The sequence below is a fragment of the Oncorhynchus nerka genome, linkage group LG4 (assembly GCF_034236695.1).
Source record: "Oncorhynchus nerka isolate Pitt River linkage group LG4, Oner_Uvic_2.0, whole genome shotgun sequence".
Lineage (NCBI taxonomy): Eukaryota > Metazoa > Chordata > Actinopteri > Salmoniformes > Salmonidae > Oncorhynchus > Oncorhynchus nerka.
The window spans coordinates 66,509,569-66,527,663 of record NC_088399.1 but is presented as its reverse complement, the minus strand read 5'-3'; the positions used below and the strand labels follow the sequence as shown (position 1 = coordinate 66,527,663).

Below are 18,095 nucleotides of genomic sequence, written 5' to 3'. Positions count from 1 at the left end.
ATAAATGCGCAGGGATGGAGAGCAGTGCACTGTTTCAGTTACAGTGGACTTCTGCACTCTGTGCCCCTCCCCTTCCCCATGCAAAGTAGTCAATTCCTAGCAAGGTGTAACGAATCAATCTGCAACTTCCAATGCCCCCTTTTTAGAGGTGTCAATGAAGAGGTACAACAACAAAAAACTCCTCCCAACTGCTGCCTGTATATATATATTTTTTCAAGATACAGAAGCTTTGCAATCTAATATATGGTCTAAAAGGTTAATGAAATAATTCATTTCAGAAGAGAATTGAATATCAGAACAGATACAGAATATCCCGTCAGTGTTCTTTTCTGTGTTTTTGTGTTGATAATTTCTCTCCATTTTGCAGGCCATGTAACATGAGGACAGTAGCATAAGACATGCAGTACGTGTAGCCTCATACACTCAAAACGAATTTGGTGAAACCAACTATCATAATGCATGGACGTGGAGAGTCTTTTTTTTCCAGAGCATTGCATTGGACATGGGGTGTTTTATTATCCTGTTATAGAAAAGAATAGAGAGAAAACAACAGAACAATTAAAAAGATTGACAGGTGGGCTCTGACTGTCAGAATGACGCTTCCAGAGGGGTGGAGTAACAGAGAGGCAGGAAAGGCAACTCGATGTGTCTGTCTATCAGTTGAGCCTGTCTGATCAGTCGCGCATCCCCGGTACATATTTCTCACTGCGGAGACGAGACTCCAGCTTCACTATGTGGAGTTTAAAAAAATAAGCAATAAATCCACATTCGTATCGGTTCATGGAGTAGCTGTTGGCGTTTCGTTTGTTTATGAAAAGTCTTTGGAGCGGTAATACATCAACTGTCCACATGAAAGCCGAAAGGGCATCGTTTTTGTGAGCTTCGTCGGAATAGGCTATCCGAGCCTAGCTGTTGGTGTTTAGTTTGCGCGAGGAGACGGAGAGTAGCCTATTGGCGGCATAGCCATTTGATCTGTAATGCCGTGGTGATATGACTGACACGGACTGATTGACATAACCCTCTAATGCCAATCTCCTTCTATCCCATGTTGTGTCTACTTGCAGAGATTGAACCACGGAACAGCACCTGTGCGGAAATACAGTTTGGAACGTTCTCCATCGCCGTGGAAGTTTGATACATTGAAAGACTTTTACTTTCAACGCGAAAATCTGTTATAAAGTGTCGTTCCCGGGGTTGGAATCCTTGTTTTTTAATGGAAGCTCCGTGGACTGAAGAAGCTTTTGGCGGCTGTCCATGTTCTCCACTGCTAGACTGAAACCTAAAACAGAGGTCTTATAAAAACTGTTTTCAACTCAACATTTCCAGAAACATCATTTTGTTGAGAGACAGGCTATTTGTTTCTTCACATTTGACAAACATTCGCTGAAATATGTTTTTTTTTAAATAATACTTTCACTGACGTTTAGACTTCCTTTGCCAGTCAAAAGAACGGGAATCTAAATTTCTATTCCGATTCTATTGAAGAGAAGGACAAAACTACGTTATTTTATTTGGTTTCGTCAAACTGGTTTCCTCTTGGGTCGTCTTTTATTTTGGTCTCTGCATGAAAGTCAAGCGGAAAGTCTACCAGCAGCATGCCGAGGAGAAAGCAGCAAGCGCCAAGGCGGTCCGTAGGTAAGTACAACTCTGAAGTCTATTTCCCCAATTCCCTCCCATAAAATACTGTCAAGGACGCATTTTCCCATCCTTATTTCAAATAGCCCTTAGACACACATTCGAAACATAAATATAGCTTACTATGTTATACATATTTAGCTACACTCAAAAGGAGATAAACATATATTTTTTGGCCCAGAAAAGTATTTAAGCCTAATTCGAATACTTTCCTCTTCTTTTTTTTTGTCACGGGTTCATATTCACATATAGGTTGTCAAAACCCATAGGCCTATTGAAGTTTTACACACATATAATATACCTAATGCAATTGGACGTGTGTTTGATCTAGTAGCATATCTTCGGCTTTAAGTACCCATGAAAAACTAGTCGCTGGCGCGTAGTTTAAGTCTCTGCTACACTCGGGGATTGCCATCCTTGATTTGATGCCTGATTGATCGTCTGTCATGCGACTACCTTTGATCTATTCATTCCTGTTAAGCGTCAGTAAATCATTCACTATGGAAACACGCATGCGCTTGACAGCTTGAGCCACTCAATGGACAACTTTTTCCCCTGTCGAGGAGCAGGAGAAAAGACAAATTGAAAGAAAAGTTCCCAAGCGGGGTAAATACTTTGCGACCATGGGGGGAGGGACAAGGGATGATGCGGAGGGAGGGTGCTGGGGCGTGTCAAGATCAAAAAGTAACACTCAAATACTCGTAAGAGTACCTACAGTACGTCGACAATATTCTCCTCAAAGAAGCAACTTTAACTTTCCCCCAGACTTACTAGGCTACTCTTTACCAATGCAATACTATATTCAACCCACAATAGAAAGAGCTTTTTTCAGAGTAGCCTAAATTCTATTCTAGGATATAGACTATGCATATGCACACTTTTTTCCCCGCTTTGATAGTGCGTTTTTTTTCCCTTCTATTTTTGGGGAGGTGCACAAAAATGTATTTGACACACATACGAGTTTTCATGAAGTATCATGAAAGATGACCAGAGTTGAGCCTGTCATTTTGGAGACGTTTTTTCTTTGTCTCTTATAACATGGAATGATTGACAAGGATTTCCACCAATCACCTAATGAGAAATCTGCCTTTGAAGTTCAGGCATTAACGACTGCTGCTGAACAAAACAGTTCTAGAATATTAAACAGACTTTGGAAATGTGAAGTTAAGCAGGTTGGGAAGGAGTTACTTTTAACTCTGTGGGGTTGTGAATTCAGCTTTAAAGCAGAAATATAAATGTGAGGATATTCTGGTATAAATAGGTGATATGGATAAACTAGTGAAAAAATTGTTACGAATGAAAAGGGCGCCAGGGAAGGGGTTTTGTCACTAAGCATGTAGGCTACAGTCAACTTCTAATAAATACAATGGCCTGAGACTGTTGTGAATGCATGTACTAAATCAGAGCATTCAATAACCTTGTGCAAAAAAATATTATTTTGGACCGGTAAACTGCAATGCACTTCAACATAGTATGCACATATCCAATGTGTACGCTTAAAGGGGACTATATTGTGTGCTTTAGCCTAGTTTTTCCATGCACTGAAATGTACAAAATGCTGCTGAATTATCTGACCCAGCAGCTTGTGCACTCAACCAAGCCATCAGCTCTCTGCTCGACTCCCATCCAGCTTTTGAATATTGATTTAATTGTCTGATTTGTGACGGGAACATACATCACTGGCAGTAATGGTCAATCAAAACTTGGCAGGCATCGTCTTTCCATTATTTCCAGTGTGTGACACATGGTGGTCTCCATCAAAACACTGTGACAATAACTAGTTTGTTTGAGTGTGTGTGACAGAGAGACTTCTTCATTACTGAAAAAAAGCACCACTACCCCACACTTACACACACAACCCAAATCATGTATTGAAAGTTAAATAAAAAATCTTGACTTAAACACACACTGCAGTCAGGAAAATAAGAATGTGAAAACAACTAGCTTTGTTTAGCTGAAAAGCGATTGAATATCACTGTTTTAAAATGGAGGTCCATGCTTTATTGGTGGATTCTAGCCCCTTGGATGCCGCTGTACCTTGTGTCTAGTATGGCCAGTAACTATACATAATCTCCCCTCCATTTGTAACAACATGGCTGCATCTGTTTGTTTTGGCAGTTCCATTCAATGCGGTGCAATCCGAGCAGCATCGACTTTTGCTGCAGTCATTTGTTGACGTTTGATCTCCGGAGGGTGCTTCGTTTTCATTTTGGGTGTGTTTTATCACTCTTATTTGGAGTGACCTGCAAGTCCAGGGTAGGCTTACTGTACTTTGATACATTTTCAAGCCAGAGATAATAGTTTCTGAACAAATGGGTCCAGAGAAGCTTTGTTATTTTCATACTAGAGCGTATGGGTGACATAACCTTTGACCTGCAAATGCTGCTTTAAATATGTTGTACCACAAGAGTGCAGAATGCCAATATTCTCTCCAAGGGGGTTATGAAATTGAGGCCTTGTGTTGTAGTACTAATACCCTTTGTCACTTATTGTAATAAGTGTTGATTTCAGGACAATTTTCTTCTATACCTCTACACTGTAAAATGTCACGATAAGACCTACCCAGGAAAAACTCCATAATATTCAGATACTTAATCATCACCTCAATGACACCAAAACAAGAAACGGCGACCAATAAAAACACACCTTTTCTGTGACGTCGATCTATGCCTCCTTTTCTCCCCAACCAAACCCTGCCTGCTACATGAAAAGGAGTCTCAGTCTCTTAATTATCACCCGAACGAGGGAGGGAGGGAAAAATAAGTCAAGCCTCCTCCCTTCGTACGACGACAAGCGGGCAGCAAGCTAGTGGCATCGTTAGCACGACTCCATAATTATCTGGGATGCTGACGGATCTAGCGACAGGGCCCTGCTGATTAATGCTGACAAATTCAGCAAGGTGTCAAGTTCTGCAGCTGGCTTGATGTAATCAAGTTGATATTAGCCCAGGTCCCCACACACAAGGCACATTTGCACACACACACACACACACCTCCAGTTGCAGGATTAACTCAATTATTTCGAAGGGGTTCAGTCGCCGAGGCAAACGAACACTGCTAGATAATGGCTGATCTAAGCCGAGTTTCCATGAGTTTTGTACAGGTGTCCTATAACAGGGTTATAAGATATGCTGGTTTAGGCATCAGTACATTGGATATGTTGTATTGCATATTGTCCTGCATCACGCTGCTTGATTTCTATCTTCCATCTGTACAGTTTGTTATGAAGCGGGTGTTCCATTACGAACAGAGATTGTGTTGCGTACTGTTGGGGTTTCTCTTCCTGTGTTTTCAGACTAAACGTTTTTGTAGCACTGCAGCTTTGCAGGTTGTCAGGTCTCTTAAACTAAGCTGTAGTACAGTATGTGTGAGTCTTGTGCGTGTCTGTGTGTAGCAGCCACTGTCTCTTTACCCTAGCTATAGTCGGGGATATGCAAAGTGTCATTAACAGTCGACATTGAATCTAGTAGTCGATAGTCATGTTTGCCCCCCTATTTCTCAACGCAAATAGTTTCAATTTGCATGTGGGGTCAGTAGGCCTATAGGAAATCAAAGAGTTACACACACATATACACCCACCCCTCCACACACATACTCCCGTTCCTCATCTATGTGGAGGTTAAGTGACAAATGAAGATCGATGACTGCTCTTATGGAAATGAAAGGGTGTTGAAAATATGCCTGGATTAAAAGAGCGCCGAGAGAGTGGCGGTGTGAAGGCGTCCGCCTCAGGAGCAGCGCCGCCGAGGTAAAACTATCCCTGGGTTTAACGAGCTTTCTCTCTCTCACTCACGCACGCACGCACGCACGCACACACACACATATATATATATATCTTTCCACAACCTCCACACCTACAACAATGAAGAACTTGCTACAATCCTGCAGTTTAGTCTTCCAGTACGTGTATGGGAAACCATAGTATCCAAGGAGAACGGAGCAGCTGTATTTCCTCTTCATCTCCCCCTCCCTCGGTGTGGCTTGACATCTCATCTGTCCACTCGTTTCTATCAGCGTGAGACAGAGGCGGAGAGCGAGACGATAAAATAAAAAGAAGAAAGAAAGAGCGAGTCATGACCTGGAGAGAGAGTGGAAGTCCAGAGTACACTCTCTTGAGGTCAATGTGTACTCTGGGGAGTCCCTGTCTGAACGGGTTCCATCTAAGCCCACGCTCTGTGTGTGTGTTTTGGAGGAAGTTGTGTGTTATTGTTACAAAGCAAATAGCGATAGGGGTCATTTGTAGGCTTCTACTCCAGTCGTCTCTGAGCTTATGTCAAGGCTTCTGTGTGTGATTGAGAATGTGGACGTGTGTCAGAGTTGTCCGGGTGTTAACTGATAAGTGCCAGACACATGGGATTTTTGTGGCGGGTGTATGATGTTAGGCAGTCCTTTGTCAATTAGCTAAAGCAACTGGATTTCGCTGTGTACTGACACAGTATGACCTCTTCATTTTTCTTTTGTTTTAACAAACTGTTAGTTTTATGAGGAAAAGATTGATAGGACTGTGAAGAGCCTGTTTAGTGCATGTGGCACAAGGCCAATATTATATTTTATATTTTGGACAGTGACTTTCAGCCAATACATTTAAGCAAATAGTATTTGTGACCATATTTAGCATTGATTATATTTAATCTGAATGACCAATTAAAAATAAACTAAATGCATCTCTATGATGTCCGACTTTGTAAATGCCTTTCAGAAAAAAAATCAACATTCTGGAACCTTGTGTAGCTCCTCCCCAACTTCCTGTTTCCTACTTCCTGTCTATCTGTACTAAACTAAACTAAATCATACAAATAAAAAGCATCTTTATTATTTCTTTGTTTATTTCCATAACAGAAGCTTTGAACACTAATGTGGTAGAGTGCATTTAACGGTGAGTGGAGGGAAGACAGAAAAAAATGTAGGAAGAAAGAAAAGGGGTGGGGGGGTGGGGGGGGGGCTGCGAGGAAAAGGTATTAAAAGTGACAGATGAACAGGAGTGGGGAGAAATTCTCCCCCAGCAGCTGTGACTGCTGCCATTACCCTGACAGGTGTCAATTAAGAATTACTGCCAAGGCCCCCAGTCATTTCTACTACACCCACCCCCCCAACCCAGCTGTGTTTGTGTGTGCGTGAGAGAGAGAAATAACACTTTACCCTTGTCGCTGTGTTAACATGTGGCCACAGTCGCAGCCCCACCATTGAAAATGAGCCGTTGGGCGGCAGCTAGCTGCACTAATCGATAACCAGTGTATTAGCAATTATTTTGCCCATTGATTTACGAGGGACAGTAACTCCCCACGCAGTGTTATTAGCCTTTAATTAGATGTCTGCACTACACACACACACACACACACACACACTTGCACACTGCCCTGTTGCCAGATGGATATATGTTGGACACACACACACACACACACATACTGTCCTACAGCTTGTTGCTAGGTGGATATATAGTTCCTTAGAGGCAGCAGGGTTTAGAACAATCACTCTCTATCATATCACAGGCCCTACATTTGATGCTGAGGAGCCTTAAGACCCCTGGGCAAGCTGAGGGAGGGGGCAGAATGAAATACAGGTCCATTTCAGATAGTAGTTTCATTGTGTGCACTTGTACTCTGGATGGAGGCTTTTGATAGGGTAGCGTGTATTAACGACTACTTAACGGTGGCAACATTGTTCCATATTAGCTAGTGGAATCATGCTAACATAGAATCAAGTCACCTGTCACGAACAGCCAATTGACACTTGACAATTTTCATGACATCGGCATCAGTTTCCTCATGCTTAGAGCACGCAAATACTAAGGATGGATGGGTGTTGGAGTTTAGTGCTCCAAGTAAATTGTGCGAGGACATTCTTCGGATTCATTTGACGTCTGCGTTGATCAAATATCAGATTCTCTTCCTATCACTCAGAGGACATTGCTGTGTCAGCAAGGTTAATTTTATCCCATACCCAGATTTAAATCTATTCCTCGAATAAAAAGCATTCTCAATTGAGAATCTCCATTTAAAACTGCTTTTAGTCCCGAAGACCAGTCCCAACATACTTTGAGTGCATTTCTGTTAGCCAGCCCCAGTGAAAATAGTATGTTGAACCCCTAATCAGTGGCTTGTTACACAGACTTCAGTCTATAAGGCTTTCCAGACACAACAGGAGCATCAATAAGCCATACGCATCTGTGACTGAACTGCCATACTTGGAGAAACATCTACTAACAACAACGCATTTAACTGAAAAGTAATATGTGCCACTTTACAAGACGTTGTTGTATCATCTTGTAAAAGTTTAATTTGAAATGTGTCAAGCCCTTGTTTTGTTTTTCCTAACTTACTTGTAGGGTTAGAGTCGAGATTTTTACATTGCGATGCTACTCGTGTTTTTGTCCCTTCATTCAGGATACAGGGCACTCCAAGTGGGCTGTCATGTGCCTTTTTACTGAGGAGTGGCTTCCGTCTGGCCACTCTACCATAAAGGCCTGATTGGTGGAGTGTTGCAGAGATTGTTGTCCTTCAGGAAGGTTCTCCCATCTCCAGAGGAACTTTAGAGCTCTGTCAGATTGACCATTGGGTGGCAGGGTAGCCTAGTGGTTAGAGCGTTGGACTAGTAACCGACAAATCTGTCGTTCTGCCCCTGAACAGGCAGTTAACCCACTGTTCCTAGGCCGTCATTGAAAATAAGAATTTGTTCTTAACTGACTTGCCCAGTTAAATAAAGGTAAAATAAAATATAGTGCCTTCGGAAAGTATTCAGATGGCTTGACTTTTTCCACATTTTGTTACGTTACAGCCTTATTCTAAAATGGATGAAATAAAAATACTCAGAAATCTACACACAATACTCTACAATGACAGAGCAAAAACAGGTTTTTAGATCTTTTTGCAAATTTGTTAAATAAAAAACTGAAATATCTTATTTACATAAGTATTGAGACCCTTTGCTATGAGATTCGAAATTGAGCTCAGGTGCATCCTGTTTTTATAGCATCCTGTTTCTACAACTTGATTGGAGTCTACCTGTGGTAAATTTAATTGATTGTACTTGATTTGGAAAGGCCACACTGGTCTATATTAGGTCCCACAGTTGACAGTGCATGTCAGAGCAAAAGCCAAGCCATGAGTTCGAAGGACTTGTCCATAGAGCTCATAGATATGATTGTGTTGAAGCACAGATCTGGGGAAGGGTACCAAAAAAATTGCTGCCGCATTGAAAGTCCCCCAAAACACAGTGGCCTACATTTTTAAATGGAAGATGTTTGGAACCACCAAGACTCTTCCTATACCTGGCCTCTCGGCCAAACTTAACAATCGGAGGAGAATGGCCTTGGTCAGGGAGGTGACCAAGAGCCAAATGGTCAATCTGACAGAGCTCTAGAGTTCCTCTGGAGATGGGAGAAACTTCCTGAAGGACAACCATCTCTGCAACACTCCACCAATCAGGCCTTTATGGTAGAGTGGCCAGACGGAAGCCACTCCTCAGTAAAAGGCACATGACAGCCCACTTGGAGTTTGCCAAAAGGCACCTAAAGATCTGAATGCCAAGCGTCACTTCTGGAGGAACCTGGCACCATCACCATTGTGAAGCATTGTGGTGGCAGCATCACGCTGTGGGGATGTTTTTCAGAGGCAGGGACTGGGAGACTAGTCCGGATCGAGGCAAAGATGAGCGGCGCAAAGTACAGAGAGATCCTTGATGAAAACCTGCTCCAGAGCGCTCAGGACATCGGACTGGGGCGAAGGTTCACCTTCCAACAGGATAACGACCCTAAGCACACAGCCAAGACAACGCAGGAGTGGCTTCTGGACAAGACTCTGAATGTCCTTCAGTGGCCCAGCCAGATCCCGTACTTGAACCCGATCAAATATCTCTGGAGAGACCTGAAAATAGCTGTGCAGCAATGCTCCCCATACAACCTGAAATAGCTTGAGAGGATCTGCAAAGAAGAATAGGAAAAACTCTCCAAATACAGGCGTGCCAAGCTTGTAGCGTCATACCCAAGAAGACTCAAGGCTGTAATCGCTGCCAAAGGTGCTTCAACAAAGTACTGAGTCAGGAATCTGAATACTTATGTAAATTTGATGTCTGTTTTTATTTTTAATAAATTGTCAAATTCTAAAATCCTGTTTTTGCTTTGTCATTCTGGGGTATTTATAGATTTATGAGGGGGAAAAACAATTTAATACATTTTATAATAAGGCTGTAACCTACCAAAATGTGGAAAAAGTCAAGGGGTGTGAATACTTTCCGAAAGCACTGTAAATCCACAACTCTTAAAGTCTGTGTTCACAGTATATCACGACATAAGACAAATAAAAATTGGTGCTGTTTTTACTGCGAGGTGATGGATAAAAGCTGGCCTCAGCACATGAGACTGTGTGTCGGGAGGGGAATTTCGCTGGGAATTTCTATCTCCAAGGAGTGTTTATTTAACCGATAAGTGTCTTTTGAAAAGCAATGAATATCATTTTTTTTGGACAACAGTTTACTGGGCTCTGTAGATAAGATACTGCATCTGGGAATGGATACGGCCCACAGATGACAGTTTGTCCTTGAGACTGGACTAGACGCCAGGGTTTTTGCTGAATCCTCACCTCTCTCTCTTTCCATTTTTCTCTCCTTACTCAATCTCTCTCTGTGTCATGGTCTCTCTCTCTCTCTCATCTTTATTGCTATCTCTCTATCCATCCATCTCTCCCGATCTCTTTACCTCGGTCCTCTTTCATATTCTCTCGTTTTGTCTACTCTTTCATAGTCTCTCACTATTCTCTCTTTATTTATCCCCTTCCCACTCCGGTGTAACCGGACAGAGCCAGCAAGTCTGTTTTGAAAAATATGTACTAGAAGACAAAAGGAGAGTGTTTCCTATGCAACTCTGGCAAACCATGTGTATATGTGCATTTCCTTTGCATAACACTCTTAATAGTCATGTAGCGCCATACATACTAGTTGTAGATTCTCCATAGGTGTTGGGGAAATAATTTACTGTATAGTGTGTGGGTTTGTTCGACGCCACATGTGGGCCCCAAAATTGCCCGCAAGCTTTATTTGATCCGACGCGGACTCAGACAGTGTCAGTCACTGGGGGGCTCTAAGCTCGGCTCTAAGTCGTCTTTCTTAGGAAACGGTGGGGTGCCCCCAGTCCCCCCTCTGTCTGTCTCATGACTGCCCTGTCACCTGGTCTCTCATAAAGTCAGTCTGAAGACTTGTTTTTGTGTCTGACTCTCAGACTTTCAAATGGTCTGTATGCCCTTTCAGTGGATCTCTCGTGTGGTCCTTCTTTCTGTCTCTCTTTCTCATGTCTGCATTGTCACTCAATCTCTCATACAGTCTGTCTGAAGACGTGTTTGTCTGTTATTCTGACTCTCTTTCAAGTTGCCTGTCTGTTCATCCCTCTGTTTCATAATCCTGCTGTCTGTTCGTCTTTCCCACAGCGGGGAAAACTAATCAAGCCATCTGCAATGATTGAATTCTGTCTGTCTGACACAGAGAGTGAGACAGCGAGAGTCAGGCAATGATTAGCTAAGTTGAACATTAGCTAACTATTGTGGCTGACTCAAACATCCATGTTTTCCAGATCACTGTCAATCATCCATCAATCATTGACCCAGTTCGTTGTTGACGCCTTCAGTATCTGTCTGCCTTTTGAGGTCACAGGTTAAGAGGTTAAAACGCTAATTGTTGACTATAGATGTTAATTAGGTGTTTTTGGTAGGATTTCAACAAATTATAATTTATCCAATTAATAGTGTTACTTTGAGGGCATCCCTTTGATCACATAATGTGATGCAAGGTGATTTGTAGATCGTTGATTCTGCTCTCTCCATGGAATGTAGAAAGTGTGTGGTTTCACTGCTCTGCAGATTGACGTTCAATCGCACTTGATCATTACACTGATAACCTAGTAATCGAGAATTAGAGATGTCTGTTCGTTGCCAATAGTGGAAGGGCTATTAGCCACGTGCGAGTGTGCGTGCGTTACTGTACAGAGGGATAGAGTGTCTAAGTCTTGGGGCAGACGGTGAGGAAAAAGAGACTGAGAAAAAGAGGGAGACGGCATGATGTGAGAGGGGGAGAGAAAAGCCCAGAGGTGGAGTGGTAAGAGGAAGAAAAGAGGGGAGGGCAGAAAGAATGTAAAAGAGGAGGAGCGACAAACGGTGAGGGAAGGAGGGGGTCAGGTTGGGTGGGAGAGTGGCATAGGGGAGAGAGACAGAAAGAGCATGAGAAGGATAGAGGGAAAGAAAGACATGCAACAAAGAAGTAGTGAGAGGGAGGGGCGAGAGAGAGAGAGAGAGAGGGGTCAGCCATGCCTGCCATTCATCACTCACTCCTTAATGACTCTCTTTTTTTCTCTCCCTCTCTCCCTTTTTCCCCCGGGAGTCTCAGCTCGGCCCAGCGGCCAATCAAATGAGGTCATCCAAAGTTCACGACCCCCACTACCACCATGGTCCCACACAACACCCATCCCTCGTGTGTGTGTGTGTGTGTGTGTGTGTGTGTGTGTGTGTGTGTGTGTGTGTGTATTGTATGTGTGTGTGTTTTTGTCTGCCAACTTGCTGTTTTTGTTTTTTAAGACATCTGAGAAAATGGCAGGTGTGGGTGGATGCGTCTACAGTACGTGGTTGATGAAAGACTTCTGTCAGTGAAATATTTTGTTTTTCGTTCTTCCTTTATTTGGATATCTTTCAGATCTGCCATGTAGACCAGGTTGTATGTTATGGTGCAATAAGGAATTTTTGTCACTGTTTATTTACAATGATGAATTACACAATAATATATTCTATCGAAACAAAGTCTATTATAGTTTTTGTACTTTTGTTCAGTCTTCTGTGTGTGTACTATGTATTGTTTCGATGCTGGCTCGGTTCCTATTCCTGCTTACGCAGGGTGTTGACAGACCAGGTGTGTGTGTGTGGTACCACAGTGTCCCATTCCCCTTGGCACGGTTTGTCAGCTATCTGGCTCTGGGAAGCGTCAAGCAACGCAACTCAAAGTGAAGCCTTTTCACTCTCTCCCCCTCACACCAAATTTGGGAAACAGCTGGAAAGACCATGAAGATGATTTGTCTCCCTCTGCTAGTGTGTCTGACAGCTTCTGCTGCACCACACACACACACACACACACACACACACACACACACCCACCCACCCACATGCACTCACACTCCCCCTTGAGGAGATGTAAAATGAACAGTCCAATTTGGAGATATTCAGCATATTAAATGAAGTCAGTGTCCCTGGGGTGGATGGAGGGAGATTTGATAGGGTTTAATGGAACCAGTGGAACTTTTCATTATGTGTGTGTGTGTGACCACATTCCTACGTAGGTGTGTGTTCTCAAATATCTCCATGCAGAGTTTGTGAACACACACACAGGGTCTTGTATAAAGGGCTGTGCTCTCTTGGTGCTTGTTGCCAAAAAAGACCCTGATTTCCTTTAGCCCAGCATGGCTGGGTCATACATCACTAAGGGGCCTCCCAGCTCCGGTGGCAGGGGCTGACAGAATGACACGTGTCATTTATCATAGAGGGGCCAGGCCTTGGGAAACTACAGACTGGACCGCACATGACACTGCCTGAGAACGAGGGAGAGAGACCGAGAGACAGAGGGAGAGAGAAAGAGGGAGAGCTCAGAAAGGGTTGTCTGTACGATACACAGATAGAATACACGTGGACACAGTGAGTAAGTGTCTGTTCGTTCGATCCTCTACGTATCCCTCTATCCCTTCTCCTTCTTTCTCTCGTTTTCCTCTCTCCCATGCACCCATCCATAACCCCGCTCCTCCTCCCGCCTCTCCCCATGCGACTTCGCCCGCTTTCCTTCCCTCCATCCCTCCCACCAAGTCACTCGCCTGGACCCCTTTTCATTTGTCTTCATGAGCCTCATTTATTTTGGATGCCACATGCAAGTTGACAGGCATCACTCACTACTGCCCTCCCTACACACACACACACACACACACATCGCCCTTCCCGACTTATCCGAGGTCAACCCAGCAGTCACGCTTCTCCATTTTACCTCGTCTCCCCCCTGTCTCTTATATCCTCCCACCACCCCCATCAACATTGCTGCCGATGGATGTGTCTTTAAAGCAGAGATTGATTACGGTAGGGGGGCAGTGGATATCGCTGCGATATTCGTGGACACCATCTGGGTGTATGTGTTCATGGGTGGCACAGTGTGAGTGTGTTAGGTGTGCGTGTTTCCGCGTGGCGCGGTATATAAGTGGCACGGTCGGTGGGCACTTTGAGAAGCTGTGCAAAAGTTTAATTGCCAGGGCGGTAAGGTTCTCTTTCGGCTCCATTTCTAAAATGTTCCATAGTCAGCCCTCAGTACGATATTATGTTGTGTTGAGCGATGGTTTCCTTCTTTTTTTCTCTCCTCTCTCTTCTCACTCTCTCTCTCTCTCTCTCTCTCTCTCTCTCTCTCTCACCACGCTCCCTCCTTCACTTACTGCTTCTCTCTTCTAAGCTGTTATGGATGGTTTACTAAGAGTCATGTCCCTACCCTGGGAAATCTCAACACAGGCGCACACACAACACTGTGAACACACAACATGATACGAACACACAACATGACACAAACACACAATCGGAGATGTAGGCATTGATCCCCAGTGACGTGGTTTCTTCTGTGAGAGGCTAGTTTGTGATTTAGTGCGTCTCCTCCTTCAGGGGCTCTATCTCGTTCCCCCTCTGCCTCCCTCTTTTGTCAGTTCACTGTCACGGCCATCAGGAATAGGCCTCACGCCCCCCCCCACACACACACACAAACACTCCCATGTGGGCTGACAGAATTGTTACTCTTTCTTGACCCTCTTTTAGTTTTTTTTCCCTCGCTTAACTTTCCAGTAACACTTCATTTAAACTGTTTAAATGATGTAGCTTGACAACACAGAGTAATGCTATGTTGTAACAAGGTCTATTTTCTGTCACGTTGTTTGCATTGATATTAATGGAGTTGTCATTGTTTTGTGGAATTTAGGCGATGTTCTCATATGATCAGCAAATTCGATTTGGCAATCAGTGTGTCCGTACGCGTGTGTGTGTAAGTGCGTGTGTATGTGCGTGTGTGTGTGTGTACGTGCGTGTGTGTGTATACGTACGTGCGTGCGTGTGTATGTATGTGCATGCCTGTGTGTACGTACGTGCGTGTGTGTGTATACGTACGTACGTGCGTGCGTGCGTGTGTATGTATGTGCATGCGTGTGTGTGTCTTTCCTCTGATCTGACTCATCCAGAAGCTGTGTGGGTTTTCCCCGCAGAGACAAGGGGTCAGTTTCAGGGAAGAGTGTGTGTGTGTCCTGTGTGTGTGCATGTTGTTCCTCAGCGGTGTACAGAGCGGATGGCCCATGTAAAATAAAGGGGAAGGCTGAGGGTACAGGGAAGGGTTGATTGATGGGTTATTGTGCAACCAGACATAACTGGTGAGGTCATGGCCTTCACTCACTCACTCACTCACTCACTCACTCACTCACTCACTCACTCACTCACTCACTCACTCACTATTCACTCCCCTGCACTGACTTTCTCCCTTCATAATCCACTTTGTTTTCTTTTCTTTCCTTCTCCAGTGTAGTTTTTTTTTAAATACATTTTTATCCTGTTTCATTTTAGACTCTATTCACTGAATTTAACCATTGAAATACTGTCTCTGACTCCTGAGAAACTCTAGCAAAAGATCTTGCTGCGGCGTTTTTTTTACGGCCACGCCGATTGGGCAGCAACCGGTGATTATCCAATTAGGGAGCCTCATACAAATTTTTCTCCCTCATGGGAAATATTCACCAAATAAAGTGTGACTGATGCAACAGGGGTCATGGAAAGGTGTATCTGAGCAATACTTTTGTTTTCTCTCCCTTGCCATTTTCTCTCCTGTCCTCTGCAGAAAGAGAGTGATTTATGGTAATTATCGTCTTTGGGGTCATCCATCAACCTGTTGTTGCTAGGCGATGGGAGCAGCTGTTGTTTGGGCCAGGGAAATTCCACTGTCAGGGGGCAGGCAGTACACAGGTGACTTCAGGGGGAGATTTAAAGGGACAGGCCCCATTTTTTGTTTTGTTCTTTTTCCCAGAGAACTCTTGTGCATGTTGATTTCAGTTTGTTTTAATCTGTTTGTTTTTTGGTTTAGTCAGTGCAGAGAAAAGACTAGGATAGATAGAAACAGTAAGGACTGAATTTCGTCAAGCTCCCAGGAATTCCTTGAAGTTTTATTTTTTTATTTTTTATTTCACCTTTATTTAACCAGGTAGGCTAGTTGAGAACAAGTTCTCATTTGCAACTGCGACCTGGCCAAGATAAAGCATAGCAGTGTGAACAGACAACACAGAGTTACACATGGAGTAAGCAATTAACAAGTCAATAACACAGTAGAAATAAAATGGGCAGTCTATATACAATGTGTGCAAAAGGCATGAGGAGGTAGGCGAATAATACAGTTTTGCAGATTAACACTGGGGTGCTAAAAGATCAGATGGTCATGTACAGGTAGAGATATTGGTGTGCAAAAGAGCAGAAAAGTAAATAAATAAATAAATAAAATTTAAAAAAACAATGTCAAACAATGCCTGTGGAATGAAGAGGTAGATAGTGATACAACGATGATTCAATTTGACCCTACCATTGCCAAAGACATCGGGGAATGAGGGAAGATGGTCAATGCAGCTAGTCTATGAAAATGCTTATCCTAGAACCTGTTGTGTATGAATTAAAATGTACTACCCTAAGCAAAACATGAGTGCTTATAGTGGCACCAGAAGCACTCCAATGTTGACTTTAACCTTTCCAAAACCATCCGTTTTTCAATGTAGCTCTTCAGAAATAACTATGTGACGCAGAGGCTTCACTAACTGTAATAGCTAAACCTTCCAGGCGGTTTCTCCCAAAGCTTAACCAAGTGGGTGTGAGGCTACACTAACGCTCAGCTAACATTAGCAAAACGTTAGGACTTTTTGGTTGCATTATTTCCAGAAGCGGCAATAATGGGGGCAGAGGCTATACTAGTCTCTATGTTCTGTAGCATTCAGCTAAGATTAGCGAAACGTTGCCACTTTGTAGTTACATGGGTTTCAACAGAAGCAGCCAGCCAGATGGGGGTTGGCTCTGCAGTGCTTATGATATAATGGCCATTGTCTCATCTCTGAGCAGCCTGGAGTTGACAGTGGGGGGGAAAGGTGATTTATTGACTGCAACCGTCGCTATGGCTGCTCAAAGCTGGCTCCCAGGGAACATGGACAAACAGAGAGGGAGGGGAGAAAGGAGAGAGGGAGAACAGGGAAGAAGGAGAGAGACTGTACTGCAATGCAGGAGCGAAGAGCAGGGGAGTAAAATGACTGATTATCAGAAGTTTATTTGTGAAATTCAAAATTGTTTGTTTGTAGTTAAATGATTCAGCAAAGAATAAATCAAATAACTTTAAGGTTTCATTCTGCTTGTTGTTAGTTTAAACAAAATTATAATACCCACAATGTCTTATGTATGTTATGAAGAGTTATAGAGTTATATTTACTTAGGATCAACATTTTTACCCCCCCTCCCCAATTTCATCATATCCAATTACGATATTGTCTCATCGCTGCAACTCCCCAACTGGCTCGGATGAGGCTTAGTTCAAGTAATGCGTTCTCCGAAACATGACCTGCCAAACCACGCTCCTTAACACCTGCCGGCTTATCCCGGAAGCCAGCCGCACCCATGTGTCGGAGGAAACGACGTTCAACTGATGACAAAGATCAGCCTGCAGTTACCTGGCCCGCTAGAGCACGATAAGCCAAGTGAAGCCCCCCGGCCAAACCCTCCCCAAACTCGGACGACGCTGGGCCTATTGTGCGCCGGCCTATGAGACTCCTGGTCACGGCCGGCTGTGACACAGCCTGGGATCGAACCCGGGTCGGTAGTGGCGCCTCAAGCACCGCGATGCAGTGCCCTAGACCGTTGTGCCACTTGGGAGGCCCCAAGATCAACAATTACAAACAGCAACAAAAAATAAAAACAGAAATAACTTATTTACATAAGTATTCAGATCCTTTGCTATAAGACTCGAAATTGAGCTCAGGTGCGTCCTGTTTCCATTGATCATCCTTTAGCTGTTTCGACAACTTGATTGGAGTCCCCCTGTTGTAAATTCAATTGATTGGACATGATTTGGAAAGGCACACACCTATCTATACAAGGTCCCACAGTTTACAGTTCATGTCAGAGCAAAAGCCATGAGGTCGAAGGAATTGTCCATAGAGCTCCGAGACAGGATTGTGTCGAGGCACAGATCTGGGGAGGTGATATTCCTCTTCTGGTGTACTAATACTTTTCACTGTACATCTACACACCAGTCTGTATCCTTTCAACTGTGAGTAATGCGCTAATTGAGCCCATCAATTATTCAACGATCACTCCAAAGCTCTTGCCGTGTCTGGGATTGTCAATGCTGTGTGGTTTGGATGGGTATTGGAAATGTGTTAGTAGTTAGGCCTAGTATTACCTC

The 18,095-nt window shown here is 43.6% G+C and overlaps 1 protein-coding gene across 1 annotated transcript in view; it reads left to right on the top strand.

The window, feature by feature from the left end:
• The first annotated feature begins 640 nt into the window (after nucleotides 1–640).
• Nucleotides 641–18,095, top strand: part of LOC115128480 (teashirt homolog 1-like) — a 31,713-nt gene continuing 14,258 nt past the window's right edge. Inside the window, exon 1 of the mRNA XM_029658342.2 lies at nucleotides 641–1,635. Coding sequence (XP_029514202.2) covers nucleotides 1,596–1,635 — 40 coding nt within the window. The 5' untranslated portion in view covers nucleotides 641–1,595. The remainder of the gene's footprint in view (nucleotides 1,636–18,095) is intronic.